Below are 26,843 nucleotides of genomic sequence, written 5' to 3'. Positions count from 1 at the left end.
CAGCAGCCATGGCTGATGTGAACAATTGGACCACCCCTTTTTACGAGCACAAGTGTCCTTGTCCTTGGTAAGGCGAAGGTCGACGTGTTCCCCCCCTCTCCCTCCCGCTGTGGCGCTTCCACTGGCCATTCATTTGGGCCTGTGATGGCTCTAATAACATCTCCATCACATTAAAACCGAACCAGGCTGAGGAGATGTTAATACTCCCCTGCACTCGCTGCTGGGGAATTGGTCATGTATTACAACAAGTGCTTTTTAAGAGCCTCTGTGGCCAAGTCTATGGAAACGGCAGATATTCATGGCTGCCCGCATGTGAAGCTCTTAACACGGTGGATTTTCAAGTTGTGACAGTTCAAGGGAAGCGGCGCTGTTAACATATTCAGAATGGTCCTGTAGCAAGGCCGTTCCTCCAATCCCTCTTTGCATCTCCACTGCTCGGCTGACAAGGTTGCCTGTTATTTTTTTTTTTTTTTAAGATGGAGATTAGAGAGGAATGCTGCAAACACTCAACTCAAAAGCAGGGTCTACTAAAAGGATAAAGCTGAATTCAAAACACCGTGTGAATAGACAGGAAAACAGGCCAAATATGGACAGACAGCCTAAATGAATTCAAAAAGCATAGGTTGTATCTGAGTCCCTGCTTTTCAGAAAGACAGCCTAAACTGGGTCTAAATAAAAGCTCTGGAGCTGTTAATGTGTAAAAATGAAAAGGCAGGTTTTTACAGGGGGAGCAGCTCGAGTCAACGTTGCACTGGGTGTTCTGCATTGACGAAACGTGGCACAAAGAAAGAGTCCAGATCCGAGTAAAGCTGGTTTTATCGAGCCTTCTCACCCTTTTGCACTTTCCAGACGGTCCCTAACTTCAGCTGGTCAGCGTCCCGTCTGCAGGCCTCCCTGTCGCGTCATGACCTCCTTTTTTCTCTCATTTCTGAGCATCGACGCACGTTTATTCTCCTGCGTGTGATCTCTGAATAACGTGTTTGATCACATCCCTAATAGAAAAGCAAAAGATAGATAGATGATAGTTAGAAGGAGGCTGCGGTCCTCAGCTAGCTGTCACCACCGGTCACCGTGGTGAGGGGGGGATTGATGGCACCCATTGGCTGGTGAAGATGTATACATCATGTTGGTCCAGGGCTGCTGCATCCAGATGGACCTGGGTCATCCATTGTCTGTCAGGGACACAGCTGTCTGAGAAGCGCCGTCCTCCCCGCTCCTCCTTTCTTATGGTGCTAACGAGTGTTTCGCCGCCACAGAGGATGTGCCGTCTATAGGGGAAGGAGGGGTCTTTCTGTCAGCGCTCGGGGTTTTCAAGAAGCGAGATGAAGATGTGCGTGCACGCTTTTCTGACATCATGTCAGAGCAGCAAAGCTCACAGTGATTTGTTATTTCCTTTTGTCTGACAGGAGGAAAAATTAATTTCACTCTAATATTTTGAAGAGTCGGGACTTGAGAATCAAAAGGGAGTCATGTGAAAAGGTGAAGGATGTGGTACAAGAGGTGGTTATTACTTGTTTCCAAAATCAGTGAAACTGAAGTGCTGCGATTTTCACTTTTGTTTTTGCAAGGACAAGGTGCAGCTCAAGTATCAGTTATTGATTTTCACAAACAAAAGAGGTGTGTTTTTATTCCAGCATCCTTACTCCATGTCTGAATGAAAATACCAGTAAATGTGTATTTAAAGCAGATATGCGCCTCACATTTCAAGCTGTTTACTGGATGTCCTTTAAAGGAGATTTTGGTATTTTTCAGTCCTCGTCATTGTGTTTTTACTGTCAGTGGGTCATGACGACTTACGAGCTCACAACATCTCAAAGCTTTCCAAATAAACAAGCAAATACAGCACCTACGATTTTTCCACTCTCGTACCTCTAGTCTGAATATGAGGCTGTTAGCTTAGCTTAGCATAAAGCGCGGGAGCCAGATTAATATGTGAGCTTTAGAGGTGCAGACAGGCGCTAGCTCCTTCAAGTCTTAGTGCTAAGCTAAGCTAACCATCTCCTGACTGCAGCTTCATGTTAAATGAGAGCCAAACCAAAATGTCGAACTACTCCTTTAACCAAACTGGAAGCAGGTGTGACAACCGCACACACATACACACACACACACACACACACACACACATTCCAGCCAGCCAACCAGCCAGTTCATCGCTTACCCCTGAGGTGTGAGGTGGGACTAGGGAAGCATGGAGTTATTCACTGTCTGCCTACTTGGTCCTAATAGTCTGGCACAGCATGACTGACGCTGCCCCTCTCAGCCGTGATTGAGTGTATTGATCCTGAGCCGCTGCCGCCGGCGTGCTCCCTGGACGCCAGGCGGGAGGAGACCAACAATCAGATCCTTCACTGGGGGAAAAAGCCCTCCTCATCTGCCTTAATCATCAGATCGATGATTAGCGCGCCGGCCCACTCATGTCTTTCTCTCACTGACAAAGACATCTCTTCAGCCTCTGCTCGCCGCTTGTGTTTTTTATCTTTATTCCTTCCATCATCTTCCTCTGCGTGTCTTTTCTGTGTTTGAGCGCCGCATTGGATTTGCCGTAAGTGTGTGTGCGACTGAGGCCAAACAGAAATACTTCAGCAAAGCGGCCTTCTGCTGACCGTCCATTTTTTCTGTTGAGCCAAAGTGAGGAAGACGGGGAGAGAACTTGATTAGAGGCAGAGAGAAAGCAAAGCAAAGACAGAGGGGATGTAATGGAATCTGACAATAGGAACTGTTGAATCACCGGCTGCGTTTTGGGGTTGGGATGCGTCCAACCCTCTCCGCGAGCCCCCGTAACCCCTCCCTGCTGTCGTCAGCAGCCAATGGTGCACTTCTCCCTCCTTCCCTCGGCGTTGATTGGGCATTAAATTGCTCCCATCACCTGGCATTAGTCCAAGTCTCACCAGTCAAAGCTTTTAATCTGATCATTATCCCGGTGCTAAGCGGCAGCACCACAGCTTCTGTTTACTGGAGCAAGATATTGTGGCTGATTGAGTGAGGCAGACGGCTATAGAATTTCAGTTCCATCGCTGTCGAACCGTTTAAATGTGTGGATTATCAGAACTGGAACGGGATCACGTGACCTCGGTCTGTGAGCTCTACCTCTCAGGGAGCTCCTCTCGCTGTCTCTTTCTCCCACTCCCAAGGTCCCCTGTAAATAGATTTGTGTCCACGTGGTTTATCTGATACCACTGTGTTCGTGTTGCTCCTACACCACCGTAATTAATGATGATGGTGCTCCAGGACCATGAGTGCAGCTGGTCAAAAAGCAAGGTCTTGGTGGATGAACGGGTCAAGCACCGGACTCTGCAGGCTTATTCATTTATTTTTTCATGATTATTTGTTGGTTGGGTGTCCGAAAAGATGATGGTTTGGGTTAAAAAAGAAGCACGTGTTAGCATTAGCTGCATCTTTGTCCTGCATCACAAAGCTATGACATCATAAACACGCAATTGGTCAGGAGCGACGTTAATTGTGACACCAGAAACAAACGGCAGCATTGTTTTTGAAGGAAGCGTTGGCTGAGAGCGTGCAGGGGAAGCTCAGATCTGTCTAAAGGTGGTGAAAGTAGGCACTGTTTGTCCTGAAAGGCTCATTCAGAGACAGCAGCAGAAAGACAGGAAGAGAAGCGGCAAGAATACTGAAGTGGAGGCTCTTTCTGTGAGCCATCCACTTCACGTCCTCCGGCAGCCTACTCAGTGAATTTTGTCATATTTCAGCAAAACTTTTCAAGGCTGCTGCTCTCTGCCCACCAGCGACAAGAAGTTCAGTGTGAAATCTGCCAAAGATGTTTCAGCCAGCTGCGAGCGCACGAAGCTTCTTTGAGCGTCTGCATGTGAATGTATCTTGAACACCTATGTAATGCATAGTATCCACTAATGAGCCAATCCACGGCATGTTGAGTTGAGTCTAGCACATGATTACGCAGCGCACGAGGAGAATACCAGCCAGCGGCTTCTAAGTGCTCGTTCCAATTACCTTCTATTAGGAATTCCAGCATCTACGGCCCCTCGCAGAGAACCTACTCCTGCTGCCCACCCACTAACCTACACACACTCAATCCGGCACACGAATGGGCCAAGAGCCCGCAAAACATGCCAGCCGGCGAAACAATGCATGATGTAAGTTTTGAGAGCGTGGAGAGGCACTTCAGGCAGAGAATCAGCCCGCGCCATCTCTCCAGATACAAGGGTGGGTGGGGGGGGAAGACGCGGGAACAAAATGACTGTTTTTAGAAGATCCACTTCTTCCTGATGAGGTAAAATCATTCCCCCCCATCGTGCAAATGGCTCTTGTGGAAACAGAGGATAACTAACACTAGAGATGGGCAGTTATTGTTCAAGTGGCGTTCTCTAACTTGCAAATAGCCCCTCAAATCTGCGCTGAGGGCTTTTCTTTACTATAAATGCTGCAGGCTTCCCTCAAAGCCAATGAGGCAAAGAAATTAGAAAGCAGCTTCAGACGATAGAGACATTTGCAGGGTGTGAGAAGTTAATCCAACACTTTCAGGGAGGATAAATCTGTTTTTATGTTGAACAAGTGAACAAGTTTATGGTTTGTTGGCTCAAGCCCAAACAAAGATGAAGAAGCAGAGCAGGCGATGGACAGAAATGGATCCCCCCCCGTAAGAGACTAATGCAGGACATCAGTCTTCACTAATGCCCAACTGACTGTCAGTCTATTTGGCGTGACATGAGTCAACCACCCTGTTGTTTCACTTCCCAATTCTGGAGGAGTTGATGGAGGGCGTCGATTGTTGTGTTGTTCCCATGACAAACAGGAGGCAGGGGAACCAATTAGCTGCGACGGCTTTTAACATTCCCCTCAAACCAGGAGGAGACGTAGAGGTTTGCTCGAGTCTGCCAGTGGCTTAATTATAAAGAGGGAATGTTTTCCCAAGGCCGGCGCATGCAGACATATTACTAATTCATTCTCCCAGCTTGAATACATCGAGTTTTGCATGCAGTGTGTGCTTCGGACACATATATAGCAGCTTTTTTTTACAATCATGACCGTGCATTTTAGCTCCAGCCTTCAGGAAATTTGAAGAATTCATTGGAAAAAGGGCTTTATTGCTTTGATTGCAGCTGTCGTTCTCTCCATAATGAAGAGGGAGAGGGCCTCTGCTGTCTGGGGTCATGCGTGGCTGAGGGTTATATCACCATTCTGTGTGTGGAAGCCCCCCCCCCAGCTCACCAGTCTGTCACAGGGTCATTGATGACTTCGTTGTATTTCCAAAGATATTAAAAGTAACGAACTCTGCTCGTATTTCCAGGTCTCTATAACCTTGCTATGATGCCGTCAGTCTGCGATCTGCACTCCAGAAAATTAGCTCCTCGTTTATTTATTGGTCTATTTGCGAGAAGCTAATTTCTTTCAGGTTGCTTTGTATACCTGTACCGTCTCTTCGACCCCACACAACATGGCTGAATTCAAATGCAGGTTTTATTTTGTGTTAACTTGTGTTAAACATTGGAATTGTTTATGCCGTTCATCCAGAATCTAAGTTTTTCTAAACTGTCTGAAAAAGTCGTAACATTTTCACATTTTCATTAACGGTAGCTTCAGTCCGTAATCTTCCTAAAGATCGCAGGATTAACGTAGACTATTACTTTACACTTCAGCTATTATTCAAGTTAAACCCAAGCAAACAAAATCTACATGATATAAGGCAACTAAACTGTGACTGAAATGACTAAATGTGGCTAAAACTATAACGCATTTCCATCGGGAGACTAAACCTGCTGCCAAATTTAACCCTGGCTGTGTTCCATTTAGCTGGAGAAGCTGGTTTCTGTGTGACTGTTGAACATCATCGCGATGTTGGAGCTTTTGAAGAATCCACTTGCTCTTTGATTCTGAGTGAATGAGAGCTGGAAAACGTCTCGCTTTGAATCTCCGCCGCTGAAAACATAAGAAGTGACATAACCTCGCCCGTGTTTGGCACGTTTCCCCTATCTGTAAAAATAAAGGCATACCGCCAATCAACAAAATACGGCCCAGAAATGTGAAGTGCGGCGCCATTAGCTGTCTTTCCAACAGCGTTGAAGTTTTTCACGGTGGATTTTTTTCTCTCTCTAGCAAATCATCTGCCGGGCTGCTGCTGACTTGTTGGACTTCACTGTGTAAATGGTTCAGCACATATGGCAGCTGCAAGCTTTCGGGCCAACTTGTTGAACTTGATGGATAGTGAAAAGGCCTTCGGGCTGCATGTGTTGGCCCTCCCTACCTCGTGCTTTCTTTCCTTCTTTCTGTCTTTGTTTCCTCCTCTCCGACTTACTCTCTGCGCCTATTGATTATGAGAACTTCCTCTGTACACACTCGGATACGTTAGCTCCCCTCCTCAGCGTGTCTTCGCTGCTCTGGCTGTTGGAGGTTCTCCAGCGCTCTCCGAACCGGTCTGATCCTTAACAAAGGTGAGGGGCTGGAGCGCGTTGTGTTCCAGCACAGCAGAGGTGAACGGAGAGAGGTCTGTGTTCCTGGCACACGATTCCTTCAGCACGCTGTCACGTCTCTTCAACTCTCCCCCTCTCTGATGTTACCTGACAGGTGAGGGTGTGTGTAGGTGTGTGTTGTTTCATGCATTCTGCAGGCGGGTATGTGTGTGCGTGTCGGGGAGGGGGGTTAGAGGAAGAGGGGGGCCGGGGGTGACGAGCAGGTGAGGGAGGAGGACAAACAACAGGATATGGATAGGGTAGAATCGGAGGGGGCACGAGGGAGAGGATGCTAGGAAGAGAAGAGGTGGGAGGTAAGTAAGTAGGAGACGAGGGGAGCAGGGTGTAGATGTGCATCGTGGATCTGTGTGTGTCTGTAAGAATGCGGGCATCTGTGTGTGTCTATTGATTTGTGTATTTGTGTGTGTGTGCCGTGGACAGGGAGGTTGTGTGATGACAGTGCCTTCAGGCTCCTCCAGGCGTAAGAATCAGTGAGCAGGTGGAGCGCACCGGCATCACTGTCTTCTGACGAGTCCCCGCCGTCTCCTGTTTTGTCAGGACCCCTGGAGCGAAGACCGGGGAGTGTGTCTGTATGTGTGTCTGCGTGTGTGCGTTGACCGGTTGGGATGAACTGTGATCATTAGGATTCACAATGGCTTTGACAGCGGGGCTCTGGAGCAGTGGACACAGCATATGCCCAGGGAGATAACTGGTTGGCTGGCTGGTTATCTTACTGGCTGGCTGGTCCGCTAACTGCGTCCAGTCTGCTAATAAATTCAGATCCTTTAATTCAAACAGACTTGGCTGTGGCTACAAGGCCCACTGTGCAGCAGAACTTGTCTGTGTTGCATCAGGCAAAGAGCACGAGTGTGAATTATTTGTTTGCTCTCAAAGTTGTGATTAATTTTGCAGCAGTCTTGCTTCATTTGAAGTGAATTCAAAGCGTCGGAGAGAGAACATGTTGTTGATTTTGTAATGTGAATATTTGGGACCGCTGCTACAAGATGAGGCTTTTCACTTGTAATGAAGAGATAAATAACAGCCATGTTTCCCCACAAGCCTTATTCGTTCTTACATGTAAGCTCTTTAGACTGAGCAGGAGTTGAATGTATGTGTGTGTGTGACTATCCTAAGTGTGTAAGTGGCTCAGGTGGTAAAGAAAGGACGTCCTAATAATAGCCCCCTGTCTCCACACTGGTCCACAGGCTGTAGCCGTATCGATTCTGCCTCTCCATCTTCTGCGTTGCCCGGCATCGTTATAGACCAGATATCGAGGGTTTCGTTTGGAATCGTGTGCAGCGCGGAGCAGCGATTTCTCCAGCCCGAGCTGGATAAAGCCGGACGCCCTGGGGGGAGGCAGCAGTGGTTTTTAATTGTTTGTAGTGTTAGTTGGTCATGCTGGAGGCAAGCTCTCCAGGGACAGGCCTCCAGCCCGGGTCCTGACCTCGCTACTTGCACACAAACACCAATGACAAAATGAACACACTGATGCGCACAGGTACACCCAAGCAACAGTGCCTGAATACACACAAACATTGCATGCATGCATGTACATGCGTGCATACGTGGGAGCTCCTGGTTTAACGCTGTGCTAACGCTGAGACTTCCCATCTAGTCAAAGGTGGAATAGGTGACGCTGTCTCTGCATTTAATTGGACATGAATTAAAAGGACTAAACACATTAATAGTTTAATAACTCCACAATAACTCTGAGCAAGATCCACAGTCCTGTGCTTCTTAGTTTTGGAGATGGATGAGGTAAGCTGCTTCGATGTGCTTTGATTTTTTTGCTTAAGTGCCTTTTAATCGTTTGCGAGACTATAATCATTCATAACAGTGAGAACCCAAATGGACTTCTCATAAAGAAAATCTAAAATCTTCTCTGCACTTCAGGTATTTTTTTTCTCATCTGCAGAAGCGGTTGTTTTATCCTTTGATCTGCAGTACATTAAAGTAATACTGTGGGTTTGAAAAACCATTAGATGGCCTTTTGCGGGGCAGCAGGTCTCTTTTAAAAGCACAATGAACCTCTATACAGATCAGGTTAGAAACTTAGTTAAAGGCACAATAACACATAGTCTCAAATTAGTCTTAAATGGTGTTAGCCCTCAAATAAGACCATTGACTCCTGACCTGCGCTGCTGAGGTCCAATTACACCTACGGCTTTTTCCTGTTTTCAGCCGTTTGGAGCGAGGCGGCGAGCTCTCGGATTCAGTCGACAGTTGAAATATTCACATGCCGCGTCTTTTGTCTTTCCGGCCGCCTGTCTTATTGTCCGTCATGCTCTCTGTCTGTCTGTCTGTCTGTCTGTCAGGGTGGCAGGTCTTGTTGAATAGAGAGTGGGTCATCTCCCTGACAGAGCTCAACTGGTAGTTATGGCAGCCTCGCCACGGCTGGCTGGCTCCACACAGTCACCAGGAGACAGGGGATCATCAAGTCTGTCCTCGTGCTCCACACACACACACAGACACACACGCTTGTGTTGCACACGATCGTGCGCTCGCTCTCATAGACACACAACATGCACCTACAATAATAATGTCTGGATAAAGCTGTAAGATCATTATGACAGACAAGGACACGTGTGTCCATTTCTTAACCTTATTGGCTGCTTACAGACTGTCACATTTCTGTACCGTCAGTGCAGATTTCCATCAAATTTGGTCAAAACTGTTTTCGTAAAACAGTTTTGGAACTGATTACTGGAACTCATGATTAAATAAAATGATTCAGTAACAATGAAATCTATGCTAGCAGCCATGCTAGGTGGCAGCCAGTGTTGTTAGCCGTTGCGTAGCTCTGCTTTTAATGGGATCACTGCGCATCCTTTCTCCGTCACGTGCTGGGTAACGTACAGAGTTTCAGGGCTGGCCTTCGTTGCTTTGGCAGGCTGGTAATTTGCCAAAGAGAGACTGCTAACGTTTAGCTAAAAGCGCCGAGTGTGCAGTCGCCGCGAGCAGAAAATACATCGCAAAGTTGCCTGAAAACAAATGAAATGCGTCAATCAAACCTAATTTCTAGGAGACTTAGCAAGTCCTTATACAAGAGGTTAGAAGAATCCAACACTGAGTGTGACTTTGATATATTTTGGCTGCTCAGAACACGCAGTTAGAAGTTAAAATAAAAAAGAAAAAGAGGCATAATACCCCACCAGTGAACGTCCCAGTTATTCCACAAAGCCAACAGTGTTTTAATCTTCTATGCCACTTAATGTCCCATTTAAATGTTCTGCAGCCTTCAAATATGAATCATGAATATCTGCACCCGGGGGTTGGCCAGCACAGTCTATTAGAATACATCACTACCGTACCAGGGGACCACTTTGTGCATCCCTCTAAAATGTATCATATCTCCACTGTAGAGAGGGAGACATGACTTCATGTGTCTTGTGATGTAAGTATTATTACAATTCATGAAATTCAAACACTTATGGCAGGGCCATTAATTTGAACCATAAGCCGTTGGGGAGAGATTTACAGTGGAGTTAAGGGCGATCACACCATTAAAGGACTTGGGAGGAAGACAGAGGGAGATAACTGGTTAGAGCTGGAGCTACCGCCGCTGTTTGAGTTTCCACATGTATAAGTGCTGCAATTAATATTTCTGTTTCGCGCTCTCAGGTCAAATTCGCAAACATTTCAGTCAGAATTAGAGAGGGAATAGTGGAGTTCTGAAGGTTCACCAGTTAAAACATAACCCCTGCCTTCTGCCTTGGCTCCGTCTCAGTCTACATACAAAGTGCTGAATTTTGCATGAGTGCCTGAGCGTATAGCAACTGGAACCCTATAGCGTTGTTTACTGATACTTCCTTGAGGCGCCTCGCTCCGCACAGCCCATTCTGATAAGTGTGCGAGCAGCTGAGACCCGTCTCCCGTCGGTGCTGCGTGATGGTCTTGTTATACAGCAGAGCATGAAGAAACAACGGGCAGAGGTCAGGACATGCAGACGTACTTCTCTGCTTCAAAATGACCAATCAGGAAGTCTGCTCCCAGCCAATGTTCATTTCTCAGATAGTTCTGCTGCAAATTGACATGTGACTCACAGAAGAAATAGTCTGGGTTGTGCTTCATGCTGTAAGTGCAGCAAAAGTTATTTCCCTGCTCGGAGGAAATCGATATTAGGACTTTACTGCGTTATGGCACGACAAATCGACGCTTTAGATTAAGTCACCCTGAGAAAGAAATCCCTCTCATGACTTGTGTTTCTGAGGTGAAATCTGTGTCACGCTGCACCTGTTTGTTCCAACAGACAAAACGTAGTTCAATATAATCCTCGTGTGTGATGGAGTTTGATGCTTTTTCATCATTTAAGGGTCGCAAAAAGCCGTAATTCCCGTCACTAATTTGCTGGATTTGACAGAAGGCGGGCCGGATGAAAATGCCTGACTCCACCTCTAACAGACAGACATGAGAGCCGTATCAATCTTCTCACTCTGCAAAAAAGCACATAAGCATATACATCAAAATACTCCCTTGAGGTTATTTGATTTCACAGGTTGTTGCAGGAATACAAATAGGGTCTTGTCAACTGAACCAGGCTAAATAATGATTGCAAACCTAACGCGAACAGAGAAAGCCTGCGAGCAGAAAAAAGCGCTTTACCTTTTTTGAGTTTTATTTGAACTCGGCTGACTATAATCTTCTCCGAGTGGCTCGGGCTCCGTGTTTGCTATCATTTGTCACATGGCCACAGTGTTATGGGTTCAAACAGAAATGTGCAATGGCTCAGTGCACTCCAACAGCACAGTTTTCCATCTCCGCTCTCCCCTGGCCCAGTTTCATTATCCTCAAGGTATTCAAGGAGTAATGGCTTCTAGGGCCAGAAGCCCTGTTGGCCATTTCAAGTTCTTTGCCCAGACCTTCTTAGTTATTGTTCAGGAACTGCGTGTAAGTGTTTGGAGAGATGGGACTGAATACTGAAAAGATTTGTACAGCTAACTGCGGCTGTATCTGCTGACATCCCTTTCTGAGCTGCACATCTGCTCTGCATCTGATTTCAGGATAAGTAAATGATGTGATCCCCGCGCCGCGCCTTTGATGATTTAAATACACATTTGAGTCTTATTTTGCTTTAAAATGGGTTCGGACGGTTGAAAGGGCAAAAGAGAGGAGGAGGAGGAGGGTTTATTTTAAGTGTAGCCTTGAATCTCACGTGCTCCAACCATGCAAGGAATCTTCAACGCTCGCTGACAGCCAGCAAATAGGATGTAAACCCTGCATGAGAACATGTTGTTTGTACAATGAATTAAGCAGCGCTGCTTCATGTCAAGTCAAAAAGGCTTCGCTTACACACTTAAAATTCAGGTTTTCTGTGGTTTGTGGGGAGTTGTCTGTACATGTAAGCATGCTCTGAGAACCAGGCTGCCTTTTCTCTGAGGAGCTGCCGTAGTGTAACTTCAGCTCCATTGAACAGCACCCTTCACTGGATTTGAGGTATCTGATTGAGTCCATCCATGTGGAGCGCTATTGAATCAAAAGAGTAAACCTCAAGGACATGGTCCACCACACACACATCTACAGTGTGGAAGGTAAGAAAGAGAAGCCCGCACACACACACACACGTGAAATGTCACAAATAAGACGCTCCTTCAAAATACAGCCGGTTAAATTGTGTAAATCCGCAGAATATGAAGTCAAATAGACATTTCATTGTCCCAATTCAGAAGCTGTAATGGAGCAGAGCAGCCAGTGAGTCCCAGCATGTGTAATCTGTTCCTCCACAACCCCGGCGAGATGTTTTTCTCATAATTATATTGTTCCTGGTTGTCAGCCGTTGATTCGCATTAGTGGTAGAAAGGCGGATTCTTGCTCGGAGGGAGATGTGTCTCATTTGAAAGAGCCAGCAGAGAGAGCTGCAGAGAGCTGCTGAGAGATGGACTGGTCAGCAACAATAACCCTGCACTCACCACTGCAGGAGACAACGCCGGGCTACTGGAGACCCGGCTACACCTCTCAAGTGGTTAATTAAACGAGTCCAAGCATGGAGCTAGCACACAACGCTTGGTTTACCATAAACAATGTGATTAAAGCGGCCATGGGCCAGTCGGGATGTGGAGCTGGAAAAAATAATCCAGATCACCATGGAGATGTGTGAGAAAAAGAGGTCTGAATACAGACAGGGTTGTCATTATTACTTTTTTATTCATTATTTTCATAATGACTGTCATTACGTGCGGGCTCTGATTGAATTCCATTTTGCCAGTCAGGTTTGTGGCGAGCAGAATAATTATCGCTTAAGTGATGTTAAGATTCATGCTAAACATTTTCATGGTCATCCGCATCGCCGGCAAAAGGCGGATCTTTGATTAGAAAAGAAAAGAAAATGTTTCTTTTGCTGTGAAAATTTGTCCTGACTGATTAGAAAAGAGACGATGCAAACCGTTTTTACACCATTATTTCCATTTTCACGGTCAGTCTCTGCAGCTCGGGGTACGACTATTCCACATAAATGTCCGTTTAATTCAAATCTTAGTGCATTATTGCTCCGGCTTATTGCTTATTGGCAGATTAGATGCATCACCGCCAGCGTCATGTGTCCTACATGCAAAAATCAAAAGCAGCTCTCGTCGGCTCATGTATAAAAGTGATGAAAACAGGCGATGACATCACAGGAAGTGTGATCATCGGCGGGCTAATCCATTTGCAGAGTGTGACATATAAGAATTGATTCAATCTGTGCAGCCGTTAAAAAGTCTCTTTCATGCAAGATGGAGGATGATGTGTGTTTTCTGTGTTTCCTGCCCGGGTTAGCCTCACCGATCATCCTCAGTCTGATGACCCTCAGCAGCCAGTGTTTGCATGTACGGTGCAGCAGTGGTGGGAAGTAACTAAGATTTACTGAAGTACTGCACTTTATTCATTTTTAATATATATATATGTGAACTTAGGATGAGTGCTCCTTGCTGAGATTTAACTTAAGTAAAAGTTTTAATGTACCACTTTTACTTCAGTGAAGGATCTGAATGCTTTCTTCAGCCGCTGTGTGTGGACTGTACGCATGTATGACATCAACATCTTCAGCTCGGCGCTTCACGACTTTAAGCTATTTTATTGAATTTGCTCATGATGGTGAATTTGATCCGATGACATATTTCAGACGTCCGCTGCCGACAGTGACACTACATCTGTTTTAAGGTGTTTTTATGAAGTGCAAACCTCTAAAATGCGTAGTCACCGTGCAGGATATGACGGTCTGTGAAGGACTTTATGTCAAACATATATTCACACATAGATTTTTGTACATCCAGGTGGCGTTTGCCGTTTGAATCGCTGCTGACTTGATGCAGACACATGCCCTCACACAGCCAGCAGAAGCATGTTTCTCATCCCTCCGTCTTCTCCTCTCCCTGCGTCTCCCTCCGCCTCACGCAGCAGCGGCAGGCGGGCCTGCAGCCTACCAATGTGTTCAGTGAGGGGATTTGGCCGGGCTCTAATCAATCACTGACAGATTACCTCCAAAGCCACTTCCACAGCCATTAAAGCAGGACAAATGCAGAATTGCAACTGAACAAGTTGGAGTTTTTAAGCCAACACCAGGACTTCCTGGTTATTTGTCAAAGTCACTGCCGCTGAGCCGCATGAGTGGCTGCGCGAGTGTGTGGGGCTCAGAGGCAAGCCAGCCAGGCATTCGCATTGTGTGTGTGTGTGTGTGTGTGTGTGTGTGTGTGGGTGTGTGTGTGTGTGTGTGTGTCGGGGAGAATGAGGGAGAGAGCCAGAGACAGTAACAGAGTGAGTGAGTTATTGTTAGTGTGTGTTTTTATGCTCTCAGGTGTGTGTGTGCGTGTGTGTGTGTGCACGCCGGCGGCTGCGTCGCTCTCGGCCCAGTGGAGCTTACAGTAAATCACATTCCCTTTATTGCCAAATTTAGCAGCTTATGCTCAATAGGCTCTGCTCAAATCTACGCCGTGTCCCATCAGGGCGTTAGTCTGGGCTCATAAAAGTGGATTGGCCACACACACTGCAGCCTCAGAGCGCAGACGACTCATCCCCTCGTCTGCTCCTCCGACATTATTTCCCCTCTTCTTTATCTGAGCAACTGGAAACACTGTCTGGGCTTTTCTAATCTCCCCCTTTTCTCCCTCTGGATTTCCTGCTTTGAGATTCTCCTCCATTCACTGGGGCTTTGTTTATATCAGCCTATATTTGATAGAAGACGCTAAGAAATTGGATATCATCATTTTCATGGGCCGTATCACCAGGGGAGCACGCTCGACTCTAACGTATTGTACACTTTGTAAAGAATGGACATTTTATCCTATAAGCTTTCTTCTTTGACCAAATTGATTTTGACGTTTTCACGTCTTGGCAGACACGGCGGGTTAAGTGCTGATAATTATTTGGAAGAGATGAATAAAAATATGAAATGTGTCTAGAGGAGGTGACATCAAAGCGGCCGGTTTGTTGCATGTTTTTCCTCTTATACTGTGAATATGGAACATTTGGAGTAGAGGTTTGATTAGTGTGACGTTCAATGGCTCCTTTGATTAGGCACTTATTGTGTGTGTGTGGGGGGGGGGGGGGGGGGCGCCTTTGTTTCGGCCTTGCATTAAAGAAGATGCCTTGTACTTCATTTACAGCAGCGATTTGAGGGGTAATATCAAATCTGGCTTGTTTGTCCTCTTTTTTTTTCTATTTGTTTTGGACGGTGGGGGAGAAAGCACAAAAAAAGTGCAGTGGTGAAGTGATGAGGGCCGACACTGAAGTCCGCAGGCGCTGGAGTTGAAATTTAGCTGGTCATGTGACTATGACTCCCCCCCACCCCCCACCCCCAACCTCACCCCCCACATGACCCTGGAGAGAGAAAGGAGGAAAAAAACACCCCATACCAACACAGGAGGCAGGACTGTGTGTGCCTGTGTGTGTGCGTGCATCCTTTTGTGCACATAGGGTTGTGTGGGTGTCCATGCAGTGTATATATATATATATATGTGTGTGTGTGTGCGTTTCTCCAACCCCCCCCCCCTCCTATTCAATTAAGAGCTTAAGCTCATTAGTGGCAGACTTACATCATTACCTCTCCAATGGCTAATGAGTTAAAATCTATTTAGATTTATGTTGCCGTTAAATCTCTTCCACACACACAGACGCACTGCATGCAGTGTGTGTCGGCCACAAATCAGAAAACGTGTCATAAAATTAAACCTGAGCGCATCCTGTGACTCCACATAAGATTTTCCATATCAATGTGGGAGCCTTTTATAGTAACACTGCATATTCAACACACTTGAATTATACCTTTGCCTTCAGTATGTAAATCAGAGAGGAGGGAGAGCGTGCTCGGTAATGTATCTGCTCACTATAATATACTACAAAGCCCTGTTTTCCTCACATAAACATTAAAGCGGCTAAATTAAGGCTTTTTCTAATTACTAACTAATAATTAGCACCGCATAACAAAAAGGAACAACACTTCTTTACAAAGCTATTACACAGCGATTAGTTGAGTTTTCAATCAATTCTAATTACGCTAACAAATCCTTGATTGCATTGCAGGCTTGACAAATTTAATGAATTGATGGAAGGGGGGGAAAAAAAGAAAAAGAAAAAGGACAATTAATGCAAGACAATGGAGAGTGAAAGGTGGGGTTGTGGCTCCAGTCGCGCGGAGCTCAGGCCTGCAGGAGCGTAATCTGCTGCAGCCGGCGCTGCCATAAACAAAGCCTGGACAGAACAGCAGGTGGAGGGAGGAAACGGTCCACTCTCCTGCATGTGCTGCTCACTGGTGACTCAAGGGCATCGTGCTGGACTGTGGCGGCGCGTGCACGAGGGCGCGCGCGCGGTGACCTCAGCGCAGGATGCGCCCTCCAGATGTGTGCGCCTCCCGCCTTCCTCCACCTATTTATTTACATTCCGCATTATAATTATTATTATTGTTATTATTATTATTATTAATCTTCAATCTGATTGGACCACACTGAGGGGTTTTTTTTGTTTTTTTTTAAGCGGCACGCGCGCGCTATCAACTCGTGGGGGTGATTAGGAACAATGAACTGACAGTTCCTCCATCTTTGATGTCTTGTTTAAACCTGCTCTCCCCGCTGATGCTTTGATAACTCGCTAACTGGGACATTTTCATTCTAATTAGGGCTTCAATTGCTAATTCCATATTGCTGCTATAATTATCACGGGGAGACACGCGGACACTGCAGCGAGATTTCGGGCAGACGGGGAGGCGGGTGCGCAGATTTGCCCCCATGTTCACTCTTCAGTGGGTTCCCAAACTGCGGCCAGGGGGCCCCTGAGGGTCCTCCGGCGCGCTGTAGAGGGCCTACAGCTTCATTTCCCTGAGCTTTTTTTTTTTTTTTTTTTTTTTTTTTTTAATAGGCTTGAGAGTTGAGTTCATCTGCGTTTATCTAAACTAAATCTCATTTCCCAAACATCAAACAACTTTCCGGGGATAAAACGCCTCTATGACTCATAAATAATGAATTCAAATTATTTATACACACCTTACCAAAGTAAATATCTGTGTTAGCACGTGGACTCCTCACTGAACTCCACGTATTCTAGCTCTGCCTGCCACCGGTGCTCCTCACGTGAATGTGCAGTAGAAAGAAAAATGGCTGTCTCACCTTTAGTCTGTTAATTTGGGCAAAATTCAGTAGAAGTGACTTGTGAAAGTGCACATCTCCTGCGGTGCAGTGGCTCCTCAGTGTGTCCTCTTTCTATCTCTAAACACTTCCCCTGCTCGCGCTCCATCTCTCCTCAACATTTGGACTCAGTGTGTCAGCCTCGCCATACAAACTAGACGCCCATAATAACCTTATGGGCAATAATTGGAATTGAGGATTTTTTTTCTCCCCTCTTTACCCCTTTGGGCGCATGCGCAGTGGGGAGCGTACTGGTCAGTGTGAGAAGCAGCTGTTCAGGGCTGGTGAAATTCCAACATGGCAGTGGCTGTGGTCAGTGTTTTCTGCGTTAACTTGGGATGGTTTCAGCTCGCACGCAGCCCGGCTTAACCTCGGCACCCCGTTCATCAGCAGAACCCCTCCCCGGGATCGATGCGACCCTGACCCCCCCGCGTGAGAGGTCGACCTGTCGCTAAAAAACAGGTAAGGACGGATAGTCTTGGGGATCCGCTGCGTCTGCAATTAGACAGAGTGGTCTGGGCAGACAGGCTCTCCAGGCAGCGCGTCTGTAGAGGAGAGGAGGGGAGCTCCGAGCTGCGCCGTTATGTCGGAATAATGCATGTGCACTTTGAGATTTGACAAGTTCGCCGATTCGCAAACGATACCTGCGCGTGAATTGCCGTGTGCGTTTCTTTTCTTTCTTTTTTTTTTAAATGTGATTTTGAAGGAGCGCACCTGCGCCACGGTGAAATCGCAGAGGCGCGGACACGCAGGCTGCGCCGAAGGTCTCCGTGTGTCGGGCTGTGCGCCACTCTCTCTCTAAATAGAAAAAAAAGAGAGAAAAATCCTCAACTTGCATGCACGCCGAGGCTTTTCCAGCCGCTCTCCGGCGGCTGCGGCGGTACGGTTACAACAAGTTGCCCCGTGCATGCGTGCGGACAGCGGATCCAATGTCACCGCGGCATGTATTTTTTAAAAGCTGGAACATTTTAGGGCGTTATCGGGAGATTTAACTTGGCTCCGCGCTCCGGGCATCATTTCCAAACAATCCGCGAGCTGCACCAGTTGATTTGGCGCTCGTGCCTGTCATCCCGGGCTCCACTTTCTAATGAGATGCATGTAGGTTAGATGCTTCTCCTATTGAGTTGCTCGCTCGCAGACTTGAAGGGCCCACCTTTCACACGGCGTGAAATCCGAGCGGAGCTGGACCAGGAGAAAAAAAGTGTGTGTAATGTAAAGCCTTTTTTTTTTTTTTTTTCGTTTTTGGTTGAAGGGGAATCCTTTCCGCTTTTTTTCCTCCTTGTCTCCACAAATTAATTCCTGATCTCCTCTTCCTCTCCCTCTTCCTCTCCAGCACGAGATGATCAGCAGCAGCAGCAGCGTCTATGGTAGGTTGATTTTCCATCAACTTGAACACTTTTTCCTGGATGTGCTGGAAGGTGTAAAAATGCACAGATAAGTTGGAGAAGCAGGTGAAGGTGCTGCAGAAGCGCCGGCGCCGCACACTGACTGTCACACAGGGCTTTTACTGAATCTGATCATTTGTGTGCATCTTCACACCTTCAGCTTGAATTAAAATTGTGCATTAATTTGCTTTTTTGTAGGATAAATCTCCCAAATTGTGGCTGCCATGTTTAGGTTTATTTTCCACCTTTGTGTCTCACTGATGTCACACACGACCTGGGAATTATTAGAAGAAGTGGGCTGCATTTAAATGATGAATTAGAATATTTTTAAGATGTTAAAATCTGCTGTCAAATGTTGCTCTGGAGCTTCTGTAAATAATCAAACCTGCAGAATAACAAGACAGGAGTGATTTTATTTTTTACTCCTAAATGCACTCACGCAACCGGGTGCAGTTTTATTTTGATTCTGATATTAAAAACACAATTTCACTGTGAATTTAGAGGAACAAGTGGCACGTGGAGGCACGTGAGCGGACAAGGCCTCAGTCCCTGCTCAGTCAAAATGCATGTTTATCAGCTGCGTATGTTGACACCTGAAAGCTGAATCCACTGATAATTATTAACGACACGGCGCGATGGACTCGTGCATTAATCACAGGAATTAACGGCGTTAATGAGCAATCCTGCTGCAAAAACATGCCCTGCCTGACTCCATTCAAATTTTTAGGTATTTAAAAAAAAAAAAAAAAAAAAAAAAAAATTCACATGCAGCCATTTGTGGCTCTGCAGGAGTCGTGTTCCACATTCACGTAGAACAATGGTGGATTGTTGAATGTGAAAATAAGCGTCCCACCTGTGTGCGACAGCGGAGAGTTTTCTGACCAATGATCGCGCCTCGTGTGCACGCGCAACTTCCACGGCTGCACGTCGCTGGTTTTTCTTGCAGTTATTAGCGAGGCCTCGACCTTTCACCTTTGGTCCTTCTCCCCGCTCGCTCGCTCTCTGCCTCTCACATACAGTATTTTTTGCTATTTGCTTCACGTCGTGTGCTGTTTCCTCCGCTCTCCTGCTGATGCTGGTGTGTGTGTGTGAGTGTGTGAGTGTCGGTTTGACACGTTCAGCGTTTAATACCTTCTAAATGTTTCTGTGTCATATATGTGAGTGTGTGTCCATATTGTCAGACTCTGAAATAATGCTCCTCTCTAAACCTCAGAGGCTGCCATCTAAAATGATATAACACAGGTATGCACTCATTGAAACGATGCACGAAATTCCACATTTTCTGCAGCTTTTTCCTGAGAATCTGACCGACTTCTGATTGCGTGTGTTCAGATTTGTGGAAATGATTTAAATTAGAGATATCGGAGCACAGGTGAGCAAGCCTCAGCCAGTTGTTAGCATGCTTCGCTGCTGCTTTTTGCAAGGAAAAAAAAAGGAAAGAAATCGAGATAAAAATATGGGCAGTGCACGAGTGTGTGTGTGTGTGTGTGCGAGTGGAGCAAACTCAGCCATGCGTGTGTCGGTTTTGTGTGTAATGTAAATAATGTAGATACTCAGCGGTTTGTTTATTCCTCTAAGTCTATTTGTTTGCTACAGTCCCCGGCTTAAGATCTGTCCCTCTGCATCCACTGTCTGCGCGTGTTGCAGTGACAGTAGCAATAATCCCCCTCATTATACACATAACATATCGCCTCACATCTCCGGCAGCCCCCCGATACAGCTAATAGGGACAGAGAGAGGGGAGATAATAGGAATAGAAGAAAAACTGCTTTACAAACAGGCACCCCCTTTACTCCTGCCTTTATTTATCTAAATACGGACTTTTCCCTCAAATGAATAGCGAGAGCTGCTGTGCGGCGAGGGTGGCTCAGCGACTCCCCGTGGGACCGTATAAATAAATTATCCTGACACTTTCTATCAGTCTGTAATGTTTACCATTAAAAGCTGTTTTACCGTCCCGGAGCCACCGGCGTGCGATCCAGCCCGCCCCGTGGGACTTCTGCCAGATGTAAGGCGATGTGGGGAAATATTGTGCTTTTTTTTTTTTTTTTTTTTTTTAACGCACACACACACACACAGAGAGACAGAGACATTTGTTCGTCTCCGCTGCATCCATATCAGTGGATTTCTCCCGTCTGCACGTCCTGACAAAGGGCCTCTTCAAACGAGATCCAGCCAGGGTTGTCATCTTTTAGCAAATATGTTAAGTGTTATCTTTTGTGCTCTGGGCTCGACGAGCGGAGCCGGACCCCATGGGAGCCCGGCGCATGCAAATAGAACAAATCCCTCTCGGACCTGTCTGTCTGTTTCACTCTCTCCATCTCTCTCTTGTCTTCTTATCTCCCCCCTCCTCCCCCGTCTCTTCTCCACGTTTGCTCGACAGTGCGTCAGCCTGTCTTGTCTCCTCGCTCTCTCATCTATTTCACTCTTTGTCCACTTATTTCCCCTCCTCTCTCTCTCTCTCTCTCTCTCTCTCTCTGTGTCTCCGTCTGTCTCTCTCTCCCTCTTCGTCCCTGAAGACAGTGCCGGGGCTGTGTGTCAGCTAACTGTAGCGAGGCTGTTGTAAGTCTTTGTGTGTTTCCCTGCATGCTCGCTGACAGCCCCTCCTCGCTGATCTAAGTTCCTCTCCCGGAGACGGCGGGCAGCTGTCGGTAGCGCCGCTGCCCGAAACGCCGTCTCTCCGTAGATGAGTGGACGCCAGTTCCTTAAAATCCTTGACACCATGATCCACTCCATCCTCCTCCTCCTGCTCCTCCTCCTGCAGTGTTGGTACACTGGTTGCATTTTTCCCCCTCTCAAATGGGGGTTTTGGGATTTTGTTTTCTTGGGTGGGGGGAGGCCGGCGCTGCTGTGACTGACAGTTGCCAGTTGATGGGTTTTTTTTCTGCATGTTGAAGTTCCTCAAGCACAAACACACACACACACACACACACACACACACACACACACACACACACACACACACCGCTCGCCCTCACACACTCCAAATTATATTCATTCTGCCCTCATGTCTTTCTCCCAGTGCTGACTGGTTATTATCCAGTCAGAATCTGATGGGTGTACTTAAGGCGAGGGGGTATCCACAGCACACTGACTCACCGGTGGAATAATACTTCCAGCTTACTGCTGCACACCTGCTTTAACCTGCGATGCCTAACACCAAGATAATGCTTTTCTGTATCTGTAGCTCTTGAACAATCAGGGTTTGATGAGGTTTTTTCGTGAATCTCTTCTAACCAGCGCTGAGGACGTGATGCTGCTGATAAAGATGAGTTTAGGTAAAAAATCTAAGTTAAATCGTTGCGTTTCAACCGCGGTTTTTATGCGAAAGAAAAGGCCTGAAATTGAACTTTGAGTCTGAATAACAGATGAAAACAAGCATGTCAGAGGCAGAAAACAGCAGCTCCAGGGTCAGTTCAGGTCCCATCGACAGCTGGGGAAGCCAAAACTGATCTAAGATCAGTGTCACCAAATTTCCAGACTTTTCCACCTCCTGTTTTCCATCCTCGCAGAGACGTTCTGCTAAATTCATTTCCACGTTAATTCCAGCATTAAAAGCATTATCGCACTTTCTTTGAACTCCGAATCCCCTCAAATGTTTGAAGTTTCCTTGGTTTATGTAATGCGTCATTTTCATAGGTTTTAATCAAATCAAAGCTGCAGATTTTTTTTTCTCTCCCTCCTACCTTCTTTGCAATCCGCTGCCCCCTTTTTCTGAATTTTAAGCAGACCCCCACTCACCTCCCTTTACTCTTTACCAGCAATCTCCACCACCCATGGCCCGGATTCTCTGGCAGATATTAAAACATTCAGCATGTGGAAGCGTTAAATATGCTAAGGACTTATTAAAAAAGGGAAAAAAAAAAAAAAATCTAACTTCCACTTTGGAATATTCTGCACCATTAGACCTCAATAGACATGGCGGCACACAGCTTATCCTTTACATTGTGCCTTCAAATGAGAAAGCGCCGTTTCTAATTAGGTTATTGCCATGGAAGTCTTAAGTTAAATTGTGCATTGATATGCGCAGACGCTCACCAATCATTTGGCCCGATGATGGAGGACGCAGACGAGGGCCTTTTTTTTTTTTTTTTTTTTTTTTTCACAAGGGCCAAAGAAAATGACAGCGAGGAGAGAGGAAGGATCTGACTGTAATCTCTCGCCGCCGCTGCTCTTCTCTCTCTGGCTCTGGCTGGATGATCTGATTTTGTTAACAGCGAGCCTTGGCTAGATAGTGGCCGTCTGCTCCCGCACGCCCCCACCCCCTCCACCCGCCCCCACCTCCCGTCTGCAGCTCAGTTTGAACGTCTTGATTAGCGAGGCATCTTACGCGAGCGGCAAGTAAGTCGTGGCACTTTTGTCTGCGAGGCAGCAAAGGTGTGCGTGCGCGTTAATGAACAATGGATCATTGGGTGCGAGGGTGAATCGGTGTGTGCGTGTGTGTGCATGTGTGTGTGTGTGTGTGTGTGTGTGTTTGGGCTTGGCAGGCTGCCAGGGGATGGACACAAAGGATGTTGAGTGGCTGGGCGTGTGGCACAGCATCACTGAGCTGCCTGTGGCCTCTGGGAGATGGGCACAAACTGGGAGCGGAAAAACAACTGCTATCGCCACAAAGCGTCACGTTTCGCGGCGTCTGTCGCAGGGCTGCAACCAGCAATTATAGTCATCACCGAGCAGGCTGCCAATTCTCTCTCCTGTTATTAGTTTGGTCTGTGAAACGTCAAAAAATGGGGAAGAAACATCAATCCCAACTTTGAGGAGCAGCGAATCCTCCTGTTTGAGAAGCTGGGACCTGCATTTTTTCCCTATTTTTGTTGATAGATGTGTATTGATCGTTAGAATTGCCATTTCTTTTCCTGTGGATAGATTAATCAGCTAATCGTTGCAGCTCCAGTCAACTGTCTAACTTGCATCTGTGCTCGAGTGAAGCATCTGTGCGCATGGTCGTGCCTGAGGATTTGATTTTATTATCGGTGAACCTGCCGTCCCACTTCCCCAGAGGCCAAGGTGACATCTTTAAATGTCTTGTTTTGTCCAGTCCAAAAGCCCAAAGATGTTCCGTTTATAAGCATATAAAGTGGAGAAAAGCAGCAAATCTGCATATGTGGAAGCTGGAGGCAGAGGATTTTGAGTTTTTCTTGAAAAATGACTTAAAGTCTGCGTGTGCACGGGCAGGCTGGGGATGGAAGGTGTTTGTATGCTTACCTGTGATTATGTACATGCATGCATGTACTCTGTGCGTGTGTGTGTGTGTGTGTGTGTGCGCATGGGCCAAGTTTCCCCACTGGAAGCAGGCGAGAGCATTAGGGTGTTGCTTGTACAACTCTGTTGGCAGGATGGACACATGTGGTAGATAGCTAATGATAGCATGCAGCGTATAATGAGATCCTACTCTCCGTCTGTCTCCCCTACCTGGCATCATGCATTAACCATACAAGAGGAAGAGGAGGCACGCATGGTATTGACTTTTGAGTGGGTGTCTGCTTGTCCGTTGTTGGTTTTGTTTAGCACTCAGAGGTCAGCATGGCTGCAAGCGCCGCACATTTATAACAAGTTTTTTTTTTTTTTTTTTTTTGGGTGTATTTTCATGGCAGGAGCTTTTTTTTTTTTTTTTCTCCTTATTTTGTGAGGCGAGAATCTCTCCTCATCTGCACCTCTTGAGCTCTGTTAAATGGTGGTAAATTGATTTTGGATGTGCTGCGATGTATACGCTTAACAAGCCAAATGGGTTCAGTTTGCGGGTTAGTTTGTGTGTTAGGAAGATTAATCTATTAATGTATTCCACACACTCATAATCCACTGTATGTTGTGTGATGGAGGGAGGCGTTGGCAGCGGTCCATCTTCTTGCCCAGTAACATATATTTATCCTCTTCACTACACAATCCTCTAGGCTGCTCAAATCCCCCAGGGGGTCCCAATGACATGCTTACTAATGTGTGCTTTGGAAACGGAGTGCTATTGTATCCCCTAAATCTCACAAAGCACTGTATGATTTGCCCATTGTCGTTAAATCGCTTTGCTTGTGCCAAGTACTTGCATCTCACAGAGGCTTAATGCTTTGAGGGTTTCAGGGACAGCTTCGAGTTCCTCTTTTGTTGATTTCGGGGAAAAGTGCCAAGACTGCTGCGCTGAATATTGTTTTGAGTATGGAGGAGGGAGGGGAAGAAGGGCCATTGCCAAGCGACTCCATTGAGCCCCGTGAATGGGCCATTCATATTTAGGAGAATCACCCAGATGCCATATTGTTGGCTCAACAACGCTAAATATTCTCCAACAAGGATGGGATTGTAACAGGTTTTTGAATTGTGCGAGTGCAGAAAAGGACGTTGGGAAATTGGAAAAAAAACAGACAACCTCTCAGCCCCTCTGAAAGGGGTGAATAGTGAAGCAAAAACCAATAAAACAGCGACATGATAGCGTTCCTGTTTGCTGAAAACATTTTATTTATACTTTTTTAGCCATGCCGGGAGAGCAGCGTCGGTCAGAGTCGTCTTCACGCTGTGGACAGTGTCTCTGCGCTGTCCTGCACAGGACGGCAGTGAACTCATCGTGTGCACATTTAATATGTAGCAACAGTTCGCTTCAACACACTTTTATGTATTTAACTACCTTAAAATTGTTTAAACGCTGCTTAGAAATGCGATTTTTAGTCGCCTCAGCAGTTGCTAATCTGTATTTTAGGCCTTTACCAATGACTCATTTTCAAAAAAATCTTGACAACATGGCTGAAGAGGTTTTGTTTGAGGGCACGCTGCTTGCTGCGGCGGCCTCAGGACAGCAGGTGCTGGTGGGATTCGATCCCAGGCCAGCAGGGGCGGACAGTATGTGGCCGCTCGGGTCCTCGAATCCCCCTCGCTGCACACGGAGCTCGCTCAACGTCCGCCCGCACGCCAAACAACCTTGAAGCCGCCTCTGCTCGGCCGAACTCCTGTCCCCGCACCGTCAGAGGGTCTAAGACAGGACTTAACAAAATGTCATTGTGGTCTTTTATGTCATGCATGCACTGAGTATTAATCACGGCTGGATCTGCGCCTGAGAGGCTGATCAAATTTATTGTTTGGCTGCACGGGACAGTAATGGGTGTTTAATTACTCAATAAAAGCCCTTTTATAGATTCCCAGGCCTCCTGTGTGTTGAGCAAATGGTATTGATCTGTCTCCGGGCTGCAACATGATAGCCTGTGAAGGAGAATTAGAGCCGTTAGCCTGCTAGCGCTTTCTCATTCATTAGCTGCATTAGCCAGAGGGTGGTTAAGACGTAGCATCATTGTTAATGCCGGAGTCTCAAAGGTTTTTGTGTCTGCCTTGTGTTGTAAAGCTCCGCGCACCTCATTTACACAAATATGGATTAGATGAGCAATGAATAACATGGACCACCGTGGAAAGCGTTTCAATAAGAGCCTCCAGGAGAGTCGTTTTTCTCTCAAACGTCTCCCTCAGTGTGGTTTGTCAATGGGCTCACCGCTGTATAATCCACAGGACTAAACTTGACGACGCCCTCAGCCGAGCTGTGAGCTGCATTAGTCGGGCTACCATCTAGACCGCATGTTTAATCCCACCGCTTCCCCACCTTCTAATCTGTAATCTGACGGCTCCTCCTCCTCCTCCGCCTCCTCCTCCGAGGCCTAATTCTGGATCTCCGTCCTCCTGCTGGAGCTGCAGCTCTCACAGGGAGAAAGAGGCTGAATGACAATCGCTCGCTGCGTCTGGTGCTAGCGCTCTGCGCTCATGTCCAGGCCTGCACACTGTCCACTGTATTTTTTTTTCCGCCTAACTGCATCTGCATCCATTGTTCTTTTATGTTCAGGGCATATTGCTGCTTCTGTGAACCGGCCCCACTTCTCTTGATGCGCAGCAAAAACCACTGCAACATCTCCCTTGATGTGTCCATATCAAATGAATGTGGCCTATTACAGACGTGGTGGAGTCAGTTGGGTGGCTTTGTGGACGAGAAAGGGCCTGCGAGGGACCATGAAAGAGACATTGTCCAATAAGGAGCGTACAGTTCCTTTGTAGATAAATGGATTTTCATGCTTATCAACTCGGACACTGACATGAGTGAAAACTGTGGAGAATGTGGAATTATTCTCACTCCTCGGCCGTACACACGGACAACTGTAGTTTCAAGTGTGTGTGGTCTGTCATTGTCCTGCTGCAAGGTTTTTTTATTCGGCTGTAACATTCAATTTGGAACAATGTGCGCCGTTAATGCCACAAGTGCACCATCGCGCTTGCAGCCGACTGTATCCTTGTGGGAAAATGATGCTGAATGTGTGCACGCAGTGTTGTTAAAAATCCATGCAAAGTGATGAAATTGACGTTATGCAACACAGCAAAAAACAACCCCTTCACATGTATAAATAATTACAGCTTGCTTGGAATGTAGAGCCGAACGTTCAACCGCTTCTTAGCTAACGTGGCGGTTGGTTAGCCTGTGCGATACGGCCCGA

General features: G+C 46.6%; 1 protein-coding gene across 2 annotated transcripts in view; it reads left to right on the top strand.

Annotated features, from left to right (window-relative positions):
• The window catches only part of LOC143316249 (fidgetin-like), a 69,879-nt gene that overhangs the window by 21,487 nt on the left and 21,549 nt on the right, over positions 1-26,843 (top strand). The window contains exons 1-2 of one of the 2 annotated variants that reach the window (XM_076724107.1): positions 17,262-17,470; positions 18,342-18,375. In XM_076724107.1, coding sequence (XP_076580222.1) covers positions 18,348-18,375 — 28 coding nt within the window. In that variant the 5' untranslated portion in view covers positions 17,262-17,470; positions 18,342-18,347. Of the gene's footprint in view, positions 1-17,261; positions 17,471-18,341; positions 18,376-26,843 lie in introns of those variants that run through there. The other variant, XM_076724108.1, reaches the window with a different exon arrangement.

This window comes from Chaetodon auriga, chromosome 23 (genome assembly GCF_051107435.1).
Source record: "Chaetodon auriga isolate fChaAug3 chromosome 23, fChaAug3.hap1, whole genome shotgun sequence".
In the NCBI taxonomy this organism is placed as follows: domain Eukaryota; kingdom Metazoa; phylum Chordata; class Actinopteri; order Chaetodontiformes; family Chaetodontidae; genus Chaetodon; species Chaetodon auriga.
The sequence above is the reverse complement of the archived record's forward strand: the minus strand, read 5'-3'. Positions and strand labels throughout refer to the sequence as shown.